The 26235-nt window shown below is 44.6% G+C and overlaps 1 protein-coding gene across 29 annotated transcripts in view; it reads left to right on the forward strand.

The window, feature by feature from the left end:
* The window catches only part of LRRFIP1 (LRR binding FLII interacting protein 1), a 161647-nt gene extending 135412 nt beyond the window's left edge, over positions 1 to 26235 (forward strand). For 18 of the 29 annotated variants that reach the window (XM_070463728.1, XM_070463730.1, XM_070463731.1 and 15 more), the window contains 6 exons: positions 236 to 406; positions 4030 to 4122; positions 5037 to 5129; positions 6281 to 6373; positions 7906 to 8047; positions 10195 to 13116. In XM_070463728.1, coding sequence (XP_070319829.1) covers positions 236 to 406; positions 4030 to 4122; positions 5037 to 5129; positions 6281 to 6373; positions 7906 to 8047; positions 10195 to 11873 — 2271 coding nt within the window. In that variant the 3' untranslated portion in view covers positions 11874 to 13116. Of the gene's footprint in view, positions 1 to 235; positions 407 to 4029; positions 4123 to 5036; positions 5130 to 6280; positions 6374 to 7905; positions 8048 to 10194; positions 13117 to 18165; positions 18216 to 20733; positions 20852 to 21927; positions 22008 to 23511; positions 23617 to 25376 lie in introns of those variants that run through there. The other 11 variants (XM_070463737.1, XM_070463739.1, XM_070463748.1 and 8 more) reach the window with 3 other exon arrangements.

Genomic DNA, 26235 nt, shown 5'->3' on the forward strand with positions numbered 1-26235 from the left:
TCCTCTCTAGACACAGTTAATAACTAATTTTCCAAGCCACGAGAATTTGAGCAAATTAAAAGGAGGACTTTCTGGGCAATCAAAACTTGCTGCGTTGCTTCTTCTGATTCATTTGCTCTAAGAAATAAAACGTAAATTTAGAGTTGAGTTTTTGGGGTGTTGCTAAAAAATGCTGAACTGATCCGTGTTTTTGTTTTCTTTCTACAATTTCAAAAACCTGACCTGGTTTCTGCAGGACTCACTAGCAGAAGTTGAGGAGAAATACAAGAAGGCTATGGTTTCCAACGCTCAGCTCGACAATGAGAAGACGAACTTCATGTACCAGGTCGACACGCTAAAGGACATGCTGCTGGAGCTAGAAGAGCAGCTGGCCGAGTCCAGGCGGCAATACGAGGAGAAGAGCAAAGTGCGTGCCCCCCGCGTGGGGAGGAGTGACTGTGTGTGTGTGATGGTGTGTGTGAAGGTGGGGGAGCATACACACAGTGACACAGGCAAGGGTGGGAGAGTGTATGTGCGTGTGCATGTATAAGGATAGTGAAAGTCACTCACTTGTGTCCGACTCTTTGCAACCCCACAGGCTATACAGAGTCCATGGAATTCTCCAGGCCAGAATACTGGAGTGTATGTATATATATGTATACACACACACACATAAATAGAGGGCTTTCCTAGTGGCTCAGTGGTAAAGAATCTGCCTGCAATGCAGGAGATGGGGTTTGATCTCTGGATCAGGAAGATGCCCTGGAGAAGGGAATGGCAACCCACTCCAGTATTCTTGCCTGGGAAATCCATGGACAGAGGAGCCTGGCGGGCTACAGTCCATGGGATTGCAAAGAGTTGGACATGACTTAGCGACTAAACAACAATAAGAACTTATATACATATATTTGGTATATATAAGGATGGTAGAATATATATAAATGATGTATGTAAGGAGAGAGTATATTTGTAAATGGTCTATGTAAGAGTGGGAGACTATATATATACACACACATATATATGGTATATGTAATTATGGTAGAATACATGCATATATATGTATTAATATGTGTTAGGATGGGAGAATATATATATGATATATGTAAGGATTGGAGACTATATATGGTATATTTAAGAATCAGAATATGTGTGTGTACATATATATATTTGATATATGATGTGTATAGATATGTATGTATATATACATGTTTATGTATATATTTGTATGTGTATAGTTTTTTATAAAACAGTCATTCTCTACTTGCCCTGGAAGCTCAAGCATCTAAGAATAAGAATACCATGCTCTTTGCTGAGATACTTGATATATTGATATGCAAAATTTCAATATGTAAACTAGAGACAATTTTACTAGGAGGACAATTGTGTGTTTTGCATGTAAAGTAAAATCATAATCGTGGAAAAACCAGCCTCCAAAAGACCCAGAATGCTTGGATAAGGCATAACTAGATGCTTCAAGATTTTCCTGTTAATATTTATTTCTCGATTTTTATTTTGTTACCTAAACACCAGAGAGAAATAGTTACAAGTGTCAAGGATTTTGAGGAAATTATATTGACTTGTTTTCTGCTGATTGGAAAAAAACACAGTTACTCCATTTAAGAATTAAACATGTTCATCAATCTCAAAAAAGAGGAGAATCTTATTTGGGCTTTCATTAAGAGGCACTGCAGTTAATGTGTTAATTTATGACACTAACAAAACGCATAAGCATGTTTGGGAATTAATGGCAACAGGTTGACTTGGTCAAGGCCAAACTTAACTGTTCTTCGTGAGACAGAGAACACGAATACTTGTTTTTCATATTTTAAGGAATTAGTTGGTTTCTCAAATCCTAGAATACTGATGACCAGTTTCTAAGAGTTGCTGAGACAAATAGAAAATTTAATTTGTGAGTGTCATTATCTTTTTTTCTAACTGGTTATATCCTCTAAAGGACTTCCCCAGTGGCTTAGCTGTAAAGAACCTGCCTGCCAATGCAGGAGACATGGGTTTGATCCCTGGGTCAGGAAGATCCCCTGGAGAAGGAAATGGCAACCCACTCCAGTATTCTTGCCTGGAAAATCCCATGGACAGAGGAGCCTGGTGGGCTACAGTCCATAGGGTTGCAAAAGTCACTAAGTCAGACCTGACTTAGCGACAAAAAAACAACAAAAATATCCTCTAAATCCCAGGAGTTAAACCCAAGGTGCTGTTAACAACTCCAAGGCCTCTTTATTTCACTGCTGTGGTTGAGTTAGAAGCTAAAGAAGAATTTTGTCCATGAAGGCCCTGATAGCTGAATGCTGAAATGAAGGAGAAACTTTTCATGAGACCTGATGTCATGAAAGCTTCCTTTGAAACTGATTCACAATTTAGGAACAGAGAGCATATTCTGAATCCCACTCAGATGGACGAGTATGTAACACATTCTAAATACTCCTCGTATGCCATCACTTAGGCATCAGGAAGTAGACCAAGAGACCCCAAATCTAATTCCAGAAAAGTGGAGTGACCCTGGAATGTTGCCCCAAAGTGGGGATCACAAACCAAGCAAAACCCAACAGATAGCCCTTGTCATGGTTTGGAGGGTCCAGTCACCCCCAAACTCCAGAAAATGAGTGTTCTCAGGATGCCACGTGAGCTAAGGTCCAGTCCCTTCTAGAATAGCCAGGTAACACATCTAGGGAAGATGTCCACTGCTGTCCCTGAAACCCTGGGAAATCCCATGGACAGAGGAGCATGACAGGTGGGGCTGCCAAAGAGTTGGACACGCAGCTGGTTGGGTACCAGACCGTCATTAGGGACTGTGCTACCGTAGTGAGCTGAGCAGAAGGCAGAAGAGCCGCAGTGTGCCTAGTTGTGAGGGTGAGTTCCATACAGGGGAGAGTCGGATGGGGGAGTGGCTTTATGTTGACAAGTGCTTTATGTCCCCTTGCCCCTGTTTTGTCTCTAGGGTACAGAGCTGGCTATCTACTGTTAGTGAGATAAACTTGCCAAAGTAGACCACATTTACCCCCTTTTTATCCCAAAGAGTATTCACTGGCATATTTCAATATCAGGGATAATTTCATTATCTGTTGTTGTTTAGTCAAACAATAAGTTGTATCCGACTCTTTAGTGACCCCGTGCACTGCAGCACTCCAGGCTTCCCTGTCCTTCGCAATCTCCCAGAGTTTGCTCAGACTCCCTTCCACTGAGTCTGTGATGCTATCCAACCATCTCATTTTCTGTCACCCTCTTCTCCTCCTGCCTTCAATCTTTCCAAGCATCAGGGTCTTTTCCATCAGAGTCTTTTTGGCTCTTTACATCAGGGGGCCAAAGTATTGGAGCTTCAGCTTTAGCATCAGTCTTTCCAGTGAATACTTAGGGTTTATTCCCTTTAGGATCGACTATGGAACTCCTTAGTCAAGAGGTTTGATCTCCTTTCAGCCAAGGGACTCTCAAGAGTCTTCTCCAGCACCATAATTCAGAAGCATCAATTCTCCGACACGCAGCTTTCCTCATGGTCCACCTCTCATGTTCGTATGTGGCCACTGGAGAAACAAGAGCTTTGACTTACAGACCTTTGTTGGCAAAGTGATGTCTCTACTTTTTAGTATGATGTCTAGGTTTATCATAGCTTTTCTTCCAAGGAGGAAGCATCTTTTAATTTGTTGGCTGCAGTCACCATTCGCAATGATTTTTATTTTTATCATCAGCCTTTTACAAATTTTATTATCAGTCTTTTGCAATGCTGCCTCCTCCAGGTCTTCAGCCCAGACAACCCTGTGGACTTCAGCAGACACCCTGTAGAGGGACCCCTTCCAGGGCACTGCTTACCTTAAAGAAATCACGAGTTACTGTCAGTTGCATCAGCTCCTTGGGTTAGTTTTATAGTAAATCATAGGGGGGTCTCCTAGAAAATCCAGAGAAATGGGCTTCTATCATTAAAAAAGCCTTGAAAACTGTGTTGACATAGTAGCAGGTGAAGATCAATCATAAGAATGTGAACTAGAGGGACAGAAAAATGTGATTCCACTGCAGCTTGAGTGTTCCTCTCCTCTTTTACAGGAATTTGAAAGGGAAAAGCATGCCCACAGTATACTCCAGTTTCAGTTTGCTGAAGTGAAAGAGGCCCTGAAGCAAAGAGAAGAAATGCTTGAGGTGAGTAGCTTTTCGTGTGTGTGTGTGTGTGTGTGTGAGTGAGTGACTTGGGAGCATTTTGTCAGTTTACTACCAAAGTTAATCAGTTTTCTTGGACACTGACTTCAGACGAATTCTCTATGCCTGCGTAAGGAGGCAGCACCTTTTATTTGAGCAGATTCTCTTTCTTTGGTGGTTTTGGGTTTGTTCGAGGACGTGTGGCAGAGAGAATAATGGCCCCCTAAGATGTCCACATCCTAATCCCTGGAACTGTAAGTCATGTTTCACAGCAAAGAGGACTTTGTAAATGTGATTGAGGACCTTGTGATGGGAGTCGATCCTGTATCGTCCAGGTGGGCCCAGTGTGATGCTGAGTCCTTGTAAGAGGGAAGCAGAGTCAAAGGCAGATTAGGAGACGTGAACACGGGTTGAAGGTCAGAGCCATGTGAGGGAGGGGCCCCAAGCCAGACTGTGGGCTCCCCTAGGAGCTTAAAGGAAGTGGGGAATATATTCTGTCCCTGCTCTGCCCCATCCCTGGTCTCCAGAAAAGACCCCAGGCTTGCCCACACCTTGGGGCCACTGCAAGACTTTTGAACTTCTGAGCCCTAGAACTATAAGAAAATAAACCTGTGTTATTCTAAGCCACTGAACGTGTGGTTATTTGTTGCAGTGACAATAGGAAATTAATACAGGCTAGATTTTTTTTAACCTTTTTAACTTGATTAGAACTGTAGCACCTGTTGGTGAGAATTTCACTCCAGGTTTTCTTCCTGCACTGGGAGCTGGGAGCATCCTGAGAACAAACTCAGGATCAGTGAGCAAACCTGGTGCTGGGATCTCCGGGGCACTTGCTGGCTCTGGGGCTGTCCACACTGCAGAGTGCCTTCCTATCTAACCCTGTGTCTGCTTTCTTTCTATCTGTCCTTATTCTTCAGGAAATCCGACAGCTACAGCAGAAACAGGCGAGTTATATCAGGGAGATTTCTGATCTTCAGGAAACAATAGAGTGGAAAGACAAAAAAATAGGGGTAGGACTCCCAAGCCTTTGACATCTGTGCAAGTGGGCAGTCTGCCTAGCAAATTGAGCGCTTTCAGATTCTTTGGTTTGCCAAAAAGCCTTGTGTGAGTTTGCATGCACGACCCCTCCCCCACGTGACACGAAATGAATAAAAGAGAGACTGCACGAACTCACCCAAATGGACATTAACTCCAGATTGGAAATTGACTTCCAGCCAGGGAGGTTCCCACTTTGTCGGCACTGCTGGGCCCTGGCCTGCCTGTGAGCGGCCAGGCACACAGAGATCAGGGGGCTGAGGACGTGCACCCGGTGGGTCCACGGGGGTGCAGATCTCTTGGAATGCCCTGCCGCCTGGGCTCCTTCTCAGAGGGCTTTGAGGAAGCTGCAAGGTGACAGGGGCAGTGGCCTTCGAAGCCCCCCTCGGGTCTCCCCAGGGAGGTGTCAGTGTCTCCCTCCCCAAGGAAAGAGGCAGTCCACCTGCATTCAGGAGTGCTGGGTGGGCAGAGAGGAGCCCACTTAGCTAAGGAACGGCTCTGCCCTATGATGCCAGACAGCTTCCAGACCACAGCAACTCACGGCCATCTCTAGACATTGGAGCAAGGCTCGGCGCCTTCACATTGTGAGGCTGCGCCTTGCTTTCACTCTGACGCACTCACCGACACTTCCCGAGGATTTTGTGTGCATGTCTGTGTGCGCGCTGTGCTTGCTTCAGGAACACTCTATGCTTATCTGTGACAACAGACACCGGGAATCAACGTAAAAAAATAGTCAGATTGCTGTTAAATAAAACAGTTGTCCCTGGGGGTTCATAAGCATATCTCCATTTACCCGTCATTGAAATGGGTGCAGTGCTTCTGTTACTTCTCTAATGATGCTGTGAAACCACAGACTGAGCCAGTACAGGATGTGAAAAAGAGAGCATCCTTCAAAATGTTGATGTTCTTCAGGGAGCATGCACAGCGACATTGCTTGGCTGGCGCAAACTACATGAAAAGCTTCACACTTGCGCTGCGTTTGTGTCTTTAAGTGTAGTCTGTTGAATGCCTTGCCGATGTCAGCGTTTTCCTTAGTGTTCATAGCAGCCTCCTTCCTAGTCCTGCTTCTGAGGTCATCTGCTCACCTGTGCCTATCTTCTGTCTCTCTGCTCTGCTACACACTCAGGCGTTAGAGAGACAGAAAGAGTTCTTTGATTCCGTGAGGAGTGAACGAGATGATCTTAGAGAAGAAGTAGTCATGCTGAAAGAGGAATTAAAGGTACGAAGCCAAAGTACTGTTTAAAAAAAAAAAAAACAGGCAACAGCAGCAGCTCCAAGATCCTCAGGGATGAGTGTGTGTGGATAGTGGTGTTCATTAATTTTATAACATTGATTTTTGTTCCGTTAGTAAAATCAAATCGTGGGTTGACTGACCCCAGAGAGACAAGTAAAGTCTGTACATCCAGTGGGGGCATGCCCATTGCCTGTCGGTGTTTACAAGCATATCTGATCTTGAAGGCAATTCTGATTTCCAAGAATTTGTTTTGATAAGCTGTCTAAATGTTTTCTCAAACTCATCAGTAAATTCTCCAGGACATTACTCCAAGTTAGAGTAGATCTTTGCTTCATATAAATATATATATATCAAGGCTAGACTGTAAGGACCTTTCTAGCTGGACAGTGTATAGGTGTCACTGGTCAGACTGGGAGATCTCATGGACTGTAGGAAGTTCTGTGTCCTGTCTGGGCCACGTCTAGGGGTCTTCTGCTGCCAGCTGGATGCTGAGTGAAATAAACAAGCGGGCAGCAGCGGGGGTCAGAGCTATGTGTGGACTTGACACCGTAGGAGGAGGTGCTGAGTCTAGGGGTTGTGGCCACAGACTGGCTCCTGCATCGCCAACAGAAGCATCAATGTCAGCTACTTACAATGAAAGGTCAAGGTCAGAACAGTAAGCCAGCAAGCTCAGAGCTCAGAGTCCCAGAGCTCATCCTCACCAGGGTGTGAGTACAGATAGAGGGTTGGGGATTCCTCCAAAGCAGAAGAGAAAGTGCTGCAGATGGCAGGAGCGCGGGAGGGAGGGGGTGGTTCGGGGTGAAGCGGGTATCCTGGCGCTGTGAAGTGCAGCTGAGTTTAAAGTGCTTTGCTATGTGAAAGAAAGTGTGAAAGTCACTCAGTCGTGTCCTACTCTTTGCGACCCCATGGATACAGTCCATGGAATTCTCCAAGCCAGAATACTGGAGTGGGTAGCCTTTCCCTTCTCCAGGGAATCTTCCCAACCCAGGGATCGAACCCAGGCCTCCTACACTGCAGGCAGACTCTCTACCAGCTGAGCCACAAGGGAAGCTATCAAGTGAGCACAAACTGTATTTCTTTGGAATACAACAGACATTCCAGCTGACTTTCACCCTTCCTTTCAGAACACGTACATTTTCTTTCTTTACCTCTGTGTCTCCTTTTAAAGAACACAACCGGGGTTTTAGAGGTAAAGACCCCTTTTATGGTTATGTGCTTCATGTTCCACTTTCTGGCCACCTGAAGTTAAAAAGGGATGCCGGATGAAAGCATTTTGTCACCAGTCCATTAAGACGTGGGTGGGAACATGGAAGAAAGAAGGGCCCTTGGAGGAAGACTTCCCAGATCTGTGTGTGTTGATAGAATATTTGCAGGGGTGGAGCCTAGCAATTCTCTATCTCTGTAGAGTTTTCCTCTGCTTAGGGAAAAGTGAGGTCTCTTACAATTACTATTTATAAAATAAAGTTTAACTCTGTATCACTTAGTAAGTATTACGATGAGCCTGTTTTTATTCCCAGAAACATGGAATAATACTAAATTCAGAAATAGCTACCAATGGAGAGATGCCAGACACTCTGAACAGCATTGCCTTGCAAACTTCCACAAAAATGACGAAGGAAGAGCTGAATGCCCTCCAGGCGACAGGGGACGGGACCCTCGGTAAGTTCGTGCTTTCCTTTGACCCTCCCATCTTCCGGTCAGCACTGGTCCACCTCCATGCATTGGTAGAGCTGATGTGGTCATCACTGATCGATTAACCATCACCCGGCATGCCCTGCATTCTGTCACTTCATGGGAACTTCCTCACCACACGGTGCCACCACCCACGTGTGTTGTCTGGCGTGTACTTCTGTTCATTGCTCACCACCAAAGGCTTAAGAATATGTTTCTTTTGCTTCTCAAAGCTACCAGTGAGACTGTGAATACACAGAAAATAATCTCAAAATTCAGTGACAGTGTTGACATTTCTATTAGGTTTTCCTCAGTTATGTGCCAAATATGGCATTGTGACTTACTCTGTTACAGAATTATCCAAAGAGCAGAATAGCAGCGGCTATACAGTGAGTTAGCTGACCGTATCTGCAAGCCGATACTGCGAGTCCTGTGCACCGCTAAACATTCTGAGAGCCTGAGGTGCCTGTGGACAGTAGACGGACAGGGAGCGCTGGGGTGTGAGTGTGGTCGGTGTGGACAGCTTTCCTTATAAATAAGAGTCTGAATGTGTCTGCCCATTTGGCAGAGGTGATGTTCCCTTGTATGTCATGTTTTTGCTTCTGAAAGAGTATAAATTGAGGAACCCAATAGATAGTAGGAATATGTTATACAATTTGCAGATATCTGAGTAGATTCACCAGTTAATATTTGTCATAATACTCGGCTTTGGTCAGCATCTGATGGACAGCTTGAAATTGTAGCTGGCAAATAAAGCCTCCCTTGCAACCGGTGATCAGTTGCGTTTCAGCTTTTCATAGTGAGGCTGGGACAAGGTCAGGGACCATGGCTTTCATTCCCATTTGGAAGGTTCTCCATGGAAGTGGAGAAAGCTGTAGGCCCAGCTTCCCAGGTCTGCCTTTCCAGAACATGTTTCATTATCTGATGGCTATTCAAGAACCACAGCTTTTTTCATCGTGTTGAAGTTACTGAAAGAAAGTAAATGATGAATGTCCATCCTCTCTTTACGTTCCTACCTGAGCAGCTAGAATTCACTCTGCTGCTCTTATACATTTTATAAATCCTTGATAGCTGCTGTGTAACACACACTTAAAGAACTAGAAACATGCATTTTGTGTATGCACATATTTTTGGATCATATATAGTAAAGAATTGTGGGAGCTTCCCAATATGTATGTTTATTTTCCATTTCTATGTGTAATATTTAAATAATATAAAACAGACACAATAGCAGAGATTTTTAAGGGATGAAGCAAAGGTGACTGTAAATGGAATCCTGCTTGTCTGTCCATTTTCCCTGGAGACTGCTGGTCCTAAGTCACCAAGCTGTGATTTTCAGTGACATGGCAGCGCCTACACTGGGGTGTTGTTTGTGTGGAGAACCCAAAATGCAATTCTTCATTTCAAGCAGTAACAAATTCTTTCATTCACAAGTCTTTAATTGATGAATGGTTTATGTTTGATTAAGTGGTCTCTTGATCAGAGGCATTGGCCTCCTGCTGTAGCCCCCCACACCCCGTCCCTCTGGGACGGAACAGAGGTGTAAAGGGCACAGGCTGCTTCCCCAGGAAGACAGGGATTAGGGACGGAGAGTGGAGTTCTTCTTACCTCCCTGAGCGGTTTCCAAAGTGGCTTCCTTGAGATGGACCTCGAGGCTGAGTTTCTCCAGATGAACTGAGTGTTTCTTTTGAAAGCCATCTGAAGGCTGCTCTTAGAGCCGGTGACGTGCAGTGCAGTTTGACAGCGGGAAGAGTAGGCGTGGCTCCCTCGTGCATCCAGAAATGAGAACGGGGACCACGAGCCTTGAGTCATTCTGAAACCCCTCGTCTTGGACGGCTGGGCTGTCTGATGCGGAGCTCTTCCTTGTTTGTTGAAAGTTCCCCTCTGAGAGCCCGTGCGCCCCACATGGCACCAGCGTGGCGGCAGTGGCCTCCGCTGACCCAGCGTTTGCTCACGCGACGGCCGCTTTGCCACACGGAACTGGCAGAGGCTTCTGTCCGCGTGCTTGTCTGACGGCGCTCTCTCTCTCTCGGAGCGGGGTTGGCTGGGGAAGAGAACATGTGTTTACACTGTAATTTGTGTTGTATGGTCAACCACATCATGGGGTCCCTTCAATTTTCTCAATGGTCTTTTAGGAAGAGCCCATGAAGTGGAGGTGAAAAATGAAATGGTGGAGCATGAGGGGAAAAGAGAAATCTTGCAGAACTCTGAGCAAAGACAGCACAAAGAGGACCCGGGAGAGAACTGTGTGGACACAGAGGTGTTACATCCTGGTGACAATGCCGAGGACCAGAAAACCTCTGAAGACAGTGCCCCCTCCCCAGGAACATTAGTCAGTTCCAAGAATGAGGAACAGGTTCAAAGCCAAATTCTAGAAAGTTCTGCTTCCTTCCCTGCAGACACCCAGCAGGTTGAGTCAAGTGAGGTCATAAACAGTGAACTAGTTGGTGAAATCCCAGATCCTGGGATTGGGTGGGGCAGTGGTAATGCTTTGGATATCGAAAATCAAAGGGAAGAATGTGCTGAAGAACGGGAAAAAGGAAAACAGGAAGATTCGAAGACCACCTTGGGAGAGATGAGCACAAAACCATGTCAGGAGTCTGCTCCTCCGCAGATCTCTGAGGCTGAACGGGAGAGCAGTGCAGACCCTAGCAAGCAGAGTGGGAGCCCCACAAAGGCTGAGCCAGAGGCAGGGCTCACGGGGCTGGGGGAGCAGGGGGGTAGTGCAGCCTCAGGTCCTCTAAGTGGTAGTGATGACCCAGGGAGTCACCATGAAAAATGCCTGGTAGATGCCCCGGAGGGCTCAGACCCCAGCGCAGGGCAGGATGTAGAGAAGGAACTTGCCAACCAGAAGTTATCTGAGCCCAGGGAGGCCCCAGTTCAGAGCACAGAGGCAGGTGGGGAGAATAAGGAGGAGGAGGAGGATGAAGGAAGGAACTTAAGGGAGCTGAAACCAATTGAGCTAGAGGGCCAAACCAGCCCTCGTTCTCCCGAAGCCGAAAGCAGTCCTCAGGAGCTGATGGACCCGAAGGTGGAAGATGCTGAAAGTGAACCCCTGGATGTGAAAGACCCCAATGAGGAGAATGACCAACAGGGAGAGGCATTGGATTTGTCGCAAAAGAAGACAAAGAACAAGAAAAAGAAAAACAAGAAGAAAAAATCACCGGCACCTGTAGAGATCAAAGATGTTCAGAAAGAGTTAACATTTCAGAACCCAGATTTAAGTGAAGTGAAAGAACAGGGAAAAGTCACTAATGAAAAACCGGTTGTAGATGCCCAAAACGAGGTCACTAAAACCCCAAAACAGAACAGTGTAGCAGAGGGCAGTGAAAATAGTGATGGTTCAGAAAATCCTAAAATTGAATTGGATGGAAAACTTAACCAAGACGATGCTGCTGTAAACACTAAGGCTGATGGAGACACATTGGATTTTGAAGATAATATGATTCAGTCGTCAAGCACCAGTAATAAAGAATTAGACGAAGGTGCTGTAAAAGATGGGGCTGAGGAAGATGGCAGGGCTCCCAGCGGTCCTCCAGGTCCAGAAAATATAGAGGTGCCCAGCAGTGCCCTGCTCGAAGATGGAAGTCCTGCAAAGGACACTAACGATGCCTCCCAAACAGAAGGCACAGAAGGGCATGTGACGTCAGAAAGTCTAGATCAGACAGACAGAGAGTTTTCAGACAGTGTTCATCTAGAAAACAATGGCCTGGCAGCAGCAGATGAGGCGGGGGACTTTAATTCAGAAAGCAAGGAAGAGAAGACAGGTGGGACTGGGAAGGGCAGAAACAAAGAGGACTGCACCATGTCATAGGTCGGGGCAGGGTCCTGGGGAGGGGCCAGGACTGCACAGCAAGTCCACTGGGAGAGACTCAGAGAATGTTCTAGATCAGTATAGATGCACCGAAGGACAGTCAGCCACCAGGTTTTCTACTCCTTCAAGCTATATAGACTGTTACCTGTAGATTTCTATTTCATCATTAAAGTTATCACCCTGATGAGGACTCTTCTGTTATCAGAGTAAGTTCTCACGGGGAGCATTCCAGAAGTATCAGGCAGCGATGTATACTGTTTTGTTTCTGCTTAAAATCACAATTCAAACATTTAGCTTTTGCCTTAAGCTGATATGAATGTGCATATTCTTGACCAAATGTATCAGCATCTAACTGAAAGGACCAAATAGTATCCTGAGATTTCCACATTATAATTTAAGTGGTCTCGTTTAAACATATGTGCGTTCATATTTGACTTTCATATGTATAATATAACCTGTATGGTATTTTATTTAAAAAGATATAAACAGGAAAGCAGTGTATAGGTCACTGAGTCATGAGATTTGCACCTTAGGACAATAATTTATCACATGAGGGATAGCAAATAGCTTACTTGCCTTTACCTCTTACAAGTATCTTATCTCGGACCAATACTATTCCATCTCATTCTTGAGGATACCTGAATTTATTTTGTAGGAGATTTTGACTTTGCGCCAATTATGTACCAAAGTTATTTTATGCAAAGACTTTTTTTGTTCTGGAAGAGATATATGTTGTAATTGCATTTCCTACTGCAGGATTTGGGCAGGGAGAATTTCTGAAATTTTATTTTTTTAACCTTAAAATTAGTTCTCTTTGTATTTGTCTAATTATTATTCAGTAGAGCAACACAAAAGGACCCTTGTGCAAACTGCTGAGTAGAGTCTAACAGGATATTTTTAATAGTTGAATCACTTTTGGTTATTTTGGTATAAATATTTTCATTTGTTGTTTTTCAGTATATTCTTAGTGAACATTTGTTGTTTTGATCCTCCTAAACAAAATATATATTTTCTATATGAAGAAACATTTTAAAATAATTGTAAAGTTAAATAAAAATCATTGTAAAATATTACAAAGGGATGTACAGTATGAATGCTATTGACACTTTATGAGATCACATGACTTCATATTATTGTTACAAGGTATAATTGAGTGCAAAAAAGACCAAAAACCTCAACAAAACTTGAGGCAAATGGAAGTGTTACTATGTCATTGAAATAAAGACGTTTTATAATTTTACAAGTCTGTGATTTCACTCTTGTGCTACTTGAATTCTGGTTGTGGCCACATAATGCTATCTTTAATCTACTTTTGTCTGCTTCTGGGTTGCTGATTCCCAGTCGGGGTTCCATAGAGAACTCCTGCTTCATGGCCTTTGCCGATAGTGAATAGCTCCGCTCCTGGCATCCACCCTGGGGCCAGTGTTGGACCGTCCTTGAGCAAGATCTTTTCCTCAGAGAATCTCCTGTGATCTGTGCTTCTGATGAAGATCTCAATTGAGAAAAGTCTCCATCCCATGCTTTCGGGTGCTTACAGGTGCCGACATTTAGACTGTTTCAAAGAGGATGGGAACTTCAAATAAACACTATTTCTGCATCCTGTCCTAAAGCCGGGGACAATGGGACTGACCAGTTCTGTCCACTTACGCCACATGCATAGGAAACTGGGAGGTCTGCTAGACCATCAGGTCCGAGGGCCTCCACAGACTTGCAAGTCGGTGTCTCTAACTTTAATAAAGCTCTGCTAGGACTGGAATACACTCTGTGAAGCAGCCCTCCTTTCTACCTTTCAAGGCCTCTGGGGAAGTGATTCAAGAGCCGAACTAACTCCATGGTGAGCTCATAAAAATCTTTTAAAGTCTTTCCTCTGTTTCTCATGTTATTCAACAGCACATTTAAGGGCTTTGCAATACACTTCCCATCCCTCAGCAGTCTCAGCTGTTCATTCCTGCATTTAATTAATGAACATGTAGATCACCTCCTACATAGAAGGTGCTGGGAGCAAGCACATAGGACCAGCCTCTAGGGGGAGCAGGAGCTGAGAATTGCAAAGGGGAGCAAAAGAGAAGACAAGAATTCTAAAGGGTCAACGATTCTTGATCATCTAAGAGCCTTCATTATGAACATCAGTGACTCTGCTCCAAGGATGAGATGATATTACTTCACCCAGTAACTAATGTGCAGGTGAAGGCCCCTGAATTACCAAGAAATGGTTGCCTCTGGTGTATTTGGTGTTGGAAGTCATGGGAGTTGTGAATTGGCCAAAAAGTTCATTTGAGTTTTTCTATAACATCTTATGGAAAAACCCAAATGAACTTTTTGCCCCACCTAATACATAAGGCAGCTTGGAAAGATTGCAATGTCAAACGAATCAGACTCAGAAAAGAATCGAAAGGTTACCCACCAGACACATCCCCAGAGAAACCTGGACCACTGAGGTTTCACTATAATAAGGACAGAGAAAAACATGGATCATTGATTCTTTAAATAAAAAAGCTGGGATATTTTTCAGCCTCAAACCAGAACATAGTGTCTATGTGTAAAATGTTAATCTTCCTTTCAAAGTATAAGTAAGTATAATTATGAGTTTATTTTAAAAGATAGAGAAAGGTACTGAGAATTTTTAATTATAGGCTATTTTATCACATACACAGGTTGGGAAGCAGTAAAATTTTTGAAAAGAGTGTTTAAGAATTACTTTCTGTAACATTGAGCATTTCTAGTTAAAGGAAAACCTAATGACCTGAGCATTTAAATTTCCACTGTCACTGTGAGCCTGGAATGCTGCTTCTGGGAGTTTAGACAGTTTAGGGTTCCTGTTTTCTGTTGATAGATCCCTTTCCTAGGCGACCCGTTTGTGCAACATGCCAGCATGACCATCGAAACGAGGACAGAACAGTAAGACTCATTCCAAGTGTTGGCTCCAAAAGGAAAGGAAGGGGTGTTTGTAAGTGTGCTACATTCGGGATATGTACTTATTATTCAGTGTGTCGGTCTTACATAGGGAAAACTATCAGGAGAAAAACCCCTTTCACCCTTTCTGCCCCTCTTACTTCAAAGACGTGCGTATTTCTCAAGACATGAAAGGCTTCAGCTGTTCAACTGAACTGAAACAGCGGCTGGTGTGAGGAATCTGTACAGACCTCTTTGGCCCCATAAGCAGGAGAAAAAAAGAATCGCCTTCAGCAGCCTGTCCTGTCCCAGTTCTCCCTGTTATAGGAAGGAGGGGTGATTCTATCGTGGGAGGCTAGGCCTGGGCAAGATGGAAACTGACTACATGGATTAAGATCAAACTAAGTCAGTGCAAGAAGGAAGCAGAGAGAGGACACACTCTGGATTTCTCAAGACCTGCCTTACGATCATTATCTTCGCAAATATGGGGGGAGATGACTTTTCTCTGCAGGGGGGCGAGGAGGCCTAAGGATGGGAGAGATTAACCTAAGGATGAAAATTATTCTTCTGAGTGTATATCATTATAAATAAGCTATTTACCTTCTCTGTGCCTCACCATACTGTCTGAAATCGGGGTTCGAACCTGCCTTTCAGAGTCACGATGAGGATTAGATCCAAGTAAAGCAGTAAAGAGAGGCGTGGTTGTTGCTGGTGGTCGACCTTGCTGCAGCCGGAACAGACGCAGTCACGGCACTTGGGGCCCCCAGGGCAGGGCTGGGGGCCTGGTGCTTGCTTGCTGCCCCCTGACTGTCTGCATGGTCTGCCACTTTGTTCCTTGTTTCACAGGCCTCTAAAGTTCACACCAGAAAGTGTGTTGGGATTTTAATATATCGGGTGAGTGGGCCAAAAATCTCGTTTGCATTTTTCCATTCAATCTTCGGAAAACCCCAAGCGAACTTTTTGGCCAACCCAATATAAAAGCCAGATTTTTTTTAAAAGGTAAACTGTTGACACTGTTAACTAAAATAACTTTAATTTCCAATTGCTTTTAACTTCCTAGTATAAAAGAAAACTCTGAGTCTGAGACTTTGTGACTTAGTTTTCTTAAATGCTCATCCTTTGGGTGTCACAGACCAGTGATGAGTAGGATTGTTTAGTGAGCATAGGTTTGTGACACTCTTGCTGAGTATCACAGTGATTACCAGTCAGGCCTCACTATTCACCTGACAAGTTAGACTTGTTGATTTTTAAAGCTGTAAAAAAGTGGTACTCATTTTCTTTTCTTATTGAAGTATAGTTGAGTTACAATACTATGTTAGTTCCAGATGTATAACATATATAAAAACATAGTTCAGTATTTTTATAGGTTAAACTTTATTTCCTGACCTATACAATATATCCTTTAGCCTTTTTATACCTGGTATTTCGTACCTGTTCATCTTCTTCTCCATCTTGCTCCTTTCCCTTCCCTTTCCCCAGTGATAACCACCCGTGAGTCTGTTTCCATCTTGTTAAATTCATTTGTTTATTTTATTCTTCAGATACCATATATGATAACACAGTTTTGTCTTTCTCTGACTACAGTGCTCATTTTCTTTATATAAGGCAATTTTGCTTCTTTTTCTTCTCCAGTTTCCTAAAACTATCTAGTTTTAATCTTCTCCAATTCTGCTTTAAAATTTCTCACATTTCTCTCTATTTTTCATGTTTCCACTGTAAGACTAAAGGTCACATTACCCTTGTTTTTTTATTGCTAGCACTATTATTACATTTTAACATCTTTTACTTGCTAAGATATTTGAAAACTTCTAATAGAAAAAATAATAATAAAATTGTAAATGGACCCATGAACCTCAAATCCTTTCCTGTTATATTCAGTGTTTCTTACACCTGTGGTTATTGTATATAGGAGTATTAAATATACAGGATAAAGTGAAAAGTGATAATGCATATGAGAGCCAGGTTTTAAATTTTCTTTAATTTTTGTTTCAGTGTTGGGTGCATTTATGGAAAGGACAAAATAAAAGATCTGTCAGAAGCAATTTGTATGTCAATTAAAACAGAACTCAGAAGGATGATAAATTTATCTTACACATAACATTTTCTGCATTCATTTATTTCGTTGTTATGCCTTTCAAAATAGCAACTTAGGATGTTGGGGAAAGTAATTGAGAAAGCATATAATTTGGATTAGAATGAGGATAGATGACTTTTCAAAAGTGAAAACAAGGGTGTGTTTTTATGAATTATTTCCGTTTCACACATCTAATCCAAATCTGGGCAGTGTGAGAGCACTGCCCCTCGGGAAGAGGAGCCTCAGGCCAGGAGTCGGTCTGACTCCGACAGCCGGGTTTAGGCGAACAGTGAGCGCAGTGTTCGGGGGTGCGGCCCGGGCCTCAGGAAAGCTGTTGGGCCAGGGTCCTCATCTGTAGAGGAGCAGTGAGGCAGCAGTGCCTCCCCGTGGGGCTCCATGGGCAGCGCGCATGCACGCGGCGTCACCTTGGCGCACCACGTCACACACTGGCATCCAGCAGCATCACCTCGTCCTGATTTTGCCTGGAAAAACTGGTGTGGGGTGTTGCCCCTGAAACCCTCCCCAGTGTTCGTTTCCCCCTCTGAGCTCTGGAGACTGTATTCCTCGATGCCCCTTCACAGAGACGTTGCGGGGATTTCTGGGTGCTTCAGTTCAGCTCAGTCGCTCAGTTGTATCCGACTTCGAGACCCCATGGATTGCAGCACGCCAGGCTTCCCTGTCCTCCACTGTCTCCTGGAGTTTGCTCCAACTCTGGGTGCTTACGTACATGCAAACTTCTGTGTCTGGGGGGAGGAATGGCGGAAACCTGAGCTGTGGCTTCGTCCTTCCGCACAAGAAGAGCAGCGCCTCACAAGTGGGTTAGCTGGTGTGTCATCAGCACACTTAGGGGCCGTAAACAACTCTGATGTGGGTGCATCTTTGAGAGAAATGAAGAAGATACACACGTCTGGGGTAGAAACTCGGAAAGTCAAGGCTAATGAAAATACTGGTTATATCTGGTCATGATTCTCGGTGTGTTTGTAATACCTTGCTAATGATGTTAAACCGTGAAGCCTGTGAGATCTTGTATTGCAGTGTGGTTTGGCCTTAGAGCTCTTGCATGTTAACCCAAAGTAGAAGATTAGCCTGCTTGCATGCAGCCGGATACTGCCCTACGAGACAAGCATGTGTGGGAGGTTGACGCGGCTCAGCCCTCCCTTGGCTGAATTCCTCCCCATCCTGTCTGTGGCCTCATTCACTGTGGTACGTGCGTAATACCCTCATCATCAGTTTCACTAACCCCAGTGCTCATTCTGCGGTTTAGCCACCTGCTGAAAGGGGCATTCACCGAGTCGCCTAAACCTGTTATCTTTCTGATTTCTTTAGATATTAGGTTGAAAAAGCTTGTTGACGAACGGGAATACTTATTGGAACAGGTAACAATCTTTTTTTTTTATTACTTTTTGAGTTCTGGAATGGGGCACCTAAAACTGGGATCCTTCTCACTCTAGCTTCTTGCTTCATCAGGAAACCCCTGATACATCATGCCTGAAAATAATTATCAAGCCAGCCAGTGTTCTTAATGTTTTTATCCAAGTAAGACATCAGAAGTCATACTGGACTTATGGGACATGTGTCCCAAAGATTCAAGGCCATGTTCTGAATTTGGCACACTTTACATGAATTGCTGCTTAAATAAAAGACTTGGGTAGAAGACCTTGAATAAACATTGAGAGGCAAGGGTGTTCCTGAAACATTCCAACACCCTTCCTCTTCTACCTGCTCATAAAGGTCAGTTTTGAGGCTTCCCTGGTGGTCCAGTGGTTAAGAATCCACCTTCCAATGCAGGAGGTGCACTATCAATCCCGTGTCAGGGAATTAAGGTCCCATATGCAAAAATCTTTTTAAGTCAGTTTTTTTTTTTTTGAAGAATAATGATTCTTTATTGAGTTTAATTTCCATTAAGTACTATAAAATATACTAACAATTTTAGATTCTTTTTTAAAATTATTTATTTATTTTTACTGGCTATATTTATTTATTTTTTTTATTTTAATTTTTCTTAAATGAATTAGCCATGGATTTACATGTATTCCCCATCCCGGTCCCCCCTCCCACCTCCCTCTCCTATCCCTCTGGGTCTTCCCAGTGCACCAGGCCCGAGCACTTGTCTCATGCATCCAACCTGGGCTGGTGATCTGTTTCACCCTAGATAATATACATATTTCGATGGTGTTCTCTTGAAACATCCCACCCTCGCCTTCTCCCACAGAGTCCACAAGTCTGTTCTATACATCTATACATCTGTCCCATATGCAAAAATCTTTTTAAGTCAGTTTTGTAATCTCTCAGTGATCAGCACCCCTCTCCGGCAGGTATTTCTTGCTTATAGCTGATCCAAGTTATTTTCACTGCTGTTTACCTACCTTGATCTCTTCTGTCTCAAGAAACCCTACACAGTGGTATGCCTTGGTCTTTTTCATAGTGGGATAGTGAAAGTCACTCAGTCATGTCCAACTCTTTGTGGCCCCATGGACCATACAGTCCATGAGATTCTCCAGGCCAGAATACTGGAGTGGGTAGCCTTTCCCTTCTCCAGGGGAATCTTTCCAACCCAGGAATCGAAACCAGGTCTCCCATATTGCAGGCAGATTCTTTGCCAGCTGAGCTACCAGGGAAGCCCTCTTTCATTATTAAGAAATTATTCCACAATCGCTTTCTAAGGAAAATGGACTCTTCTCATTTTTCCCTCGTAAGCCTAATCAACGGTATCTGCCTCACTTTTTTCAAGTTTTGAAGATTTCTCTCAAAATTGGGTAAACCACTAAATGTGGTGAGAGGATTCTCTTGAAGTGTCTGTGATCTTCTGTAAACCTGTGTCCGTGGTAATTCTGTACTTGCTTTCCAAAGCAGTATGCACCGATGGTCTATATCAATGTTCTGTTCTGCCCCTGTCAGTGGCGGAGGGGAGGACTTCCAAAAAGTCCGCAGAGATTGGAGGCTAACAGGACCAGGGCTGGGAGACTCCCCATTGCACAACAGAAAATTGCACACGCAACACACACACACACATGTGGCTGTTAATTGCAATCCCAACTACTCTAGGTGTCTCTCAGTGGGAAGAAAGCCATGTAGAGGTCAACCCCTTGAAGGTGGCAAACCTGCAACCTGATGGGGTTCTGTTGGGGACAGTGCTTCTGTGCCTGGAAGGCTCCTGGTGGCATATCTGTCTTTTTAGTGAATAAAGCAAACATAATTGTATACAGATTTACGAACTTAAAGATAAATACCTGGGCTTCCCTGGTGGCTCAGTGGTAAAGAATCTGCCTGCCAAAGCAGGAGATGCAGGTTTGATCCCTGGATTGGGAAGATCCCCTGGAGTAGGAAATGGCAACCTGCTCCAGTATTCTTGCCTGGGAAATCCCACGGACAGAGGAGCCTGGTGGGCTATAGTCCAAAGTGTCGAAAAGAGTCGGACATGACTGAGTGCACATGCATACATAGATAAACACTAAAACCATTTTATGGAAAAATCTCCTGAACTCAAGAGGAATTTCAACCTTAGAGGTAATTTTTCACCCAGAGTTACAAAATAATGCATGCCTGATACTGTAAATATAGTCTCATTTTCATCCATTATACTATTACTTTCAAAGAAGAGTGCTCACTGGTGGAAGGTTTTTCATTTATGTATTATTTGGGTTTGCTTCTTGACAAACAAATCAAAAGAGAGAGACTCCCCATCTTCCGGGTGAGTTGTAACATTTTACTGTATTTCTCTCCTGCTGCTTTACGTAACCCTTCACCTTAAAGAAACGCGAAATGATGGCAGGACAACATCATATTGTACTTGTGGGGCATGGAGTTTGACTTGACATGCTCCTTCCTTTCTGATAGGCTCTAGTCTCATTTAAAATAGAGAAATTAATGTACTTTATTGGTGGATGTTTTCAGATTAAGAAACTCAAGGGGCAGCTGGAAGAGAGACAGAAGAATATCAGATTAGACACTCTGCACCTGGAAGATGGTGTCTTACAAAATGGGACGGACGTGCACGTGATGGATCTACAGAGTAAATGTCAATCCTCATGTAGAAGGAATCCCTTAGCCATGTGCGGTTTTTATTGTACTGGTGCAGGCGGAGAAAACTATCATGGCAAGGAGTGGCCAGTGTTACCCCATCCTCGCAGAAGCCCTTGAGTAGACAAGCAGAAAGCTGTTTCTTTGCGGGCTAGGACAAGGAAGGGCAGTGGGCAGGACAAGCATGTTTCTGTCTGAGCCTAGGAAACAGAACAGGTGCCCCAGAATGAGCACCAGGGTACCACCCAATGACTTGCTGCTAGAAACCACATTTGCTCTGCTGGATACAGTCTTCGGAACTGCTGACTGTATGGGGGAAGTCAGAAGGTATTTTTCCATGCCAGTAAACTGAGTAGGAAATGGCAATCTGCTCTAGTATTCTTGCCTGGGAAACCCCATAGACAGAGGAGCCTGGCAGGCTAAAGTCCAAAGTATTGCAAAGAGTCGTACGTGACTAAGCACACATGCTTAGTTTAGATAAACACTAAAACTATTTATGGAAAAATCTCCTGAACTCAAGAGGAATTTCAACCTTAAAGATAATTTTTCACCCAGAGTTACAAAATAATGCATGCCTGATACTGCGAATATATCAGTGAAGAACTGACTCTTTGGAAAAGACTGAAGTGCTGGGAAAGATTGAGGCCAGGAGGAAAAGGGGATGACAGAGGGTGAGGTGGTTAGATAGCATCACCGACTCAATAGACATGAGTCTGAGCAAACTCCAGGAGATACTGAAGGACAGGGAAGACTGGAAGGCTGCAGTCCATGGGGTTGCAAAGTCGGACATGACTTAACGGCTGAACAACAGCAACAACAAAACTAGAAAGAGGCTTAAAGGGATAAAATCATGCCCAGTCTCTCTGCCTCCTCCCCCTTCCCCCCACCATTTCTTTGTCTTCTTTGCTCTAGGGTGCTCTCCCTGCGAGGTGAGAGCGCCTCCTCAGTTGTGGGGCCACAACAGGCAAGAAGATTACAAGGTTAAGGGCTTGGTTCCCAGTAACTATTGTTTTAACATTTTAAAAGCCCCGAGAGCTTAACAAATTTTCCTTCTCTTTCAACCTTTAGGGGATGCCAACAGACAGATCAGCGACCTCAAATTTAAACTTGCAAAATCTGAGCAAGAGATAACTGCATTAGAACAAAATGTACGTGCACACTTTTAAGCAATCACGGGCAGCCCAGACGATGATTAACTGAAATTTTATATGCTAGAAAGAACTCACCCTTCAAAGGCTGAGGACAAAAAGAGGCAGAGAATTTTAGAGCCAAAAAAATGTCCAAAGGAGGATAAACAAGGCAGCGAGACTCTCCAAGCACTTCCCACAAGGAGAGAACAGAGAGAGGGAAAGGTCACCGCTAGGATCTGGGCTGTTACAGGGCCATCCCTATGGCTCCAACTTTAAAAAGTCAGCCTGCAGTGTGGAGACCCCGGTTTGATCCCTGGGTCGGGAAGATCCCCTGGGGAAGGAAATGGCAACCCACTCCAGTATTCTTGCCTGGAGAATCCCATGGATGGAGGAGCCTGGCGGGCTACAGCCCATGGGGTCACAGAGTGGGACACTTATAATCAATGTCAATCCTTTATAGGGCTTCCCTGGTGACTCAGAGGTAAAGAATCCACCTGCCAATGCAGGAGATGTGGGTTTGATCCCAGGGTCAGGAAGATCCCCTGGAGAAGGAAATGGCAACCCACTCCAGTATTCTTGCCTGGGAAATCCCATGGACAGAGAAGCCTGGTGGGCTACAGTCCACGGGGTTGCAAAAGAGTCAGGCATGACTTAGTGACTAAACAACAACAATCCTTTATAAACAAAGTTAGTTGAAGAAAGTACCTAATGTGGCTGGGGAGTTTTCTTGAAAGTTCTTTAAAAAAATGAAAAAAATATGGTTAATTACCAAACACTTGATGCAGGCGTGTCCCTCTTGCCTGGGTTTTCCCTCTTTCCCTCCCAGCCCGGGGCTTGCTCTGATCTCCTGATTTGGGGCACTCATACCTCTAGCATGCTGGGCCCTGGGACAGACTGTGTCCTAACTGAAGGGAAAAAGAAAAACAGGTCCTCTTGCCCCCTCCATCGTGGGTGTATGTGGCTGGAACTCCTGAGAATTTTTGTAGAAACGAAAATGAGAAGCCCACCTCCAAAGCAATGCATGTTTGGAAGCATGCCTTGAGGGCAGCAGAATCCACCTCCAGCCCCAGGTGCCACCCCAAAGCTGCCTCCTGTCACCCCTCTCTGAATCCCTTGTCTCTCTCCTCCCTTCCTGCTTCCTCACCCCACCATCACTGGGAGAGATCAGACGGGAGCTGAGGTCCTGAGGGAGCCGTTGTTTGCCAACCTGTTTTGCAGGATCGACCCTCATCAGAGAGGGTGGTGTCTCAGGGTCAGAATGGTGGGAACCATACTTGGGACAAGGGTCAGAGAGGAAATGAGTCCCTGATAGGTGCCAGTACTGGGTTGCTTGTAAGTGTGAACAAACAGCTTGTGTGGCTAGAACCTATGGGACAGCTCCACGTGCTAGATCATGATTCGCGCTGCACTGTCTTCTCTCCTTTTACTGCTTTACGCCCTTGGATCGCAAATATAAGCAAGCAGTCGGGGAGAGAAAACAGGCCTATCAATTTATACACATGATTTTTTCCTTTCCTTCCAGGTCATAAGGTTAGAAAGTCAAGTATCACGTTATAAACAGGCTGCTGAAAATGCTGAAAAAATAGAAGATGAACTTAAGGCTGAAAAACGGAAACTCCAAAGAGAGGTAAATTTTCTAGGTTATTTCTAGGAAGAGAATGGGTAATGATATTCTGGTTGGGAGAGCAGGGTGAGGATCTGCTGCCTGGAAATCTGCTGCTAGACCATTCATTGTTACGTCTTCCAGGTCACTCTGAAGGGCCTTGCTCACATCATAAAGGAAACTGTAGTTCAGTCGGTTAGGAGCTTAAATCAACCATCAGTCATTTTTCTGTCTACAGTGATTGCAACTATCATGCTGCCATCCTCTGGGTTCCCCTAAAAAAAATCTATCAATCTGTTTTTTGCTCGAGTGTGTGCTCAGTCGTTCCCAATCTCTTGCGACCCTGTGGACTGTAGCCCACCAGGCTCCTCCATCCATGGGATTTCCCAGGCAAGAATAGTGGAGTGGGTTGCCATTTCCTTCTCCAGGGAGTCTTCCCAACCCAGGATCAAACCCATGTCTCCTGCATCTCCTGCATTGCAGGTGGATTCTTTACCACTGAGCCACTGAGGAAGCCCAGTATTTTTTGGCTTTTAGGTGATTTTTTTTTTCCACTCTCTAGCTGCTCTGCTGTTCTCTTTCCTTTGATTTTCTACATCTCACACTAATATATGTGGGTTTACTGCTATTTTTTCTGCTTGAGATGTGTTGTGTTTCTTTGATCCGTGAGGTCTCTTTTCTAAATAAATGTTGGAAAATTTTCAACCACGATCTCCTTAAGTAACTCCTCTTCCCGGAGTCCACCTTCCCCCTGGGACTCTGATCAGAGGATACCAGATCTGCTCATGGACCCCTCTGTATTTCTCTGCCATTTGTCTTTTCCATTTCCTGTCTCCTTACTTCCCAGTGTTGCAAAACGTACAGTTTTTAGAGATCTTCCAGCTCGCCTCCTTTTGTTTTCTGAAATATACTCATTCCTGATAGCTCCTTTGTTGATCATAGCCTCATTTCTTTAAAGATCTCATATGCAGCTGTTCTGTTTTCCACACTGACAACCAAAGCATGTTCAGTCTTTGAGGCCTGTTTCTGTTGTTTATTGCTTCTGTGACTCAAATGCTTTGTCCCAGTCTCATAAGGTTGTGCTTGATTTGAATGTATAGGAATACTGCAGGCTCGCCTTGGGGAAATTTCCACGGAGGGGCTTGCTTCTGTGTCTGCTGGTGAAAGCCAGGGCAGGGGAGTTTCACCTGTCTCAGAACCCCACCCAGCCGCCTGGAGGGTTTTGGATCAGAACCAGAACCGCAGACTCTGTTCCGACGATGCATGTCTCTACAGTCACAGGGCCGTGAACCCCCACCTTGGGGCACCCCCACTCTGCACGCTGCCTGCTGGTCCAGGCAGCTCCCTACTGACGTGGCTTCTGCTGTGTCTCCCCGGCTCTATGGCCCTGGCTCCTGGGTACGAGCATCCTGGCCTCAGGCATTCTCGCTTTGGTTTCTGGCTGCAGAATGCAGAAGCCCAGCTGCACAGGGCTGTGGGGAGCACCTTCTCCAGCTGGTCTGGCTCAGCACTTGATTGTGTGTTTGTTTGCCTCACCTTTTGTGAGACCACCAGGATCCCCAAGACTGTGCCATGTCTGGGTCTAGTTCCTGAGGGAGGGTCCCTAGTTTAGTTACTCATGAGGCCAGAATCTCGTGCCTTGTTTTACTTTTTAAATTAAGAAATATACACATACTCACCTGTAGGTATGTGTGTCTTTTCAGGATCTTGGTGGGTCTGGGTCATCAATGTGATTTTCAGTGGGGCTAGAATCAAAGCTTGCTGACTTTCACCTTTGTTTTCAGCTTCGCTCTGCACTGGACAAAACAGAAGAGCTCGAGGTGAGCAACGGCCACTTAGTGAAGCGTCTGGAGAAGATGAAAGCCAACAGGAGCGTCCTTTTGTCCCAGCAGTGAAGGCCGGTTCTGAACAGGACACGGATGGGTGGGTGGAGAGCACGGGTTCGTAGGCTGGTCTGTTGCTGCCCAGGAGCACTGCTTCTTCACCTGCTTCTCAGAACACGCCGGGGAGCACCCTGCTTTTGCCTGGAGCCCCGGCAGCCACGAGATGCCTGTGTCTGCAGACTGAGACCCGTTCTGGGGCAGCCACTCTGCACCTGCAGGCTGTTTAATAAGCACAGTGGGCCATGGAGCTCTGTTTCCGACAGCGCGGCAGCCTCTTCACTCCGACTAAAGTGGTGATCGGAGTAAAGACAAAAGTGGGACTTGAGTTCTCTTTCCATGTGTCTTGCTGAACATTAAGGGGAAATGTTTCAGTGTTGGGACTTTCTTTCATGGCTGAATCTACAATTTGAGCGACTTCAGTAGTATCTCTTAGTCTATGCTTTTCATACACAAAACACTGTGGAACCACAAGCCATTACCAAGCAAAACTCTTTCACTAGAAACAAGTGGATGGTCTAGAAGTAAAAGTGACCTTAAGAAGACTCTTTCCAGGCAACAATGAAGCTTTTCTAAAGGATTTTTGCATCAGTTCAATCAAAAGAATACTTTTTTCCAGGGTAATTAGGCAACAGCTTAACTGAAAAATGACAGCTTTTCATTCGCATTATTGAGTCCTTATATTTGGAAAATTGAAGTTGTTAACTTCTTTTAAAGAATGTACTATTAGAAAAATTAAAAATTGAAATGTTGAAAGACTTCA

Source organism: Odocoileus virginianus, unplaced genomic scaffold (assembly GCF_023699985.2).
Source record: "Odocoileus virginianus isolate 20LAN1187 ecotype Illinois unplaced genomic scaffold, Ovbor_1.2 Unplaced_Contig_5, whole genome shotgun sequence".
NCBI classification, from domain to species: domain Eukaryota; kingdom Metazoa; phylum Chordata; class Mammalia; order Artiodactyla; family Cervidae; genus Odocoileus; species Odocoileus virginianus.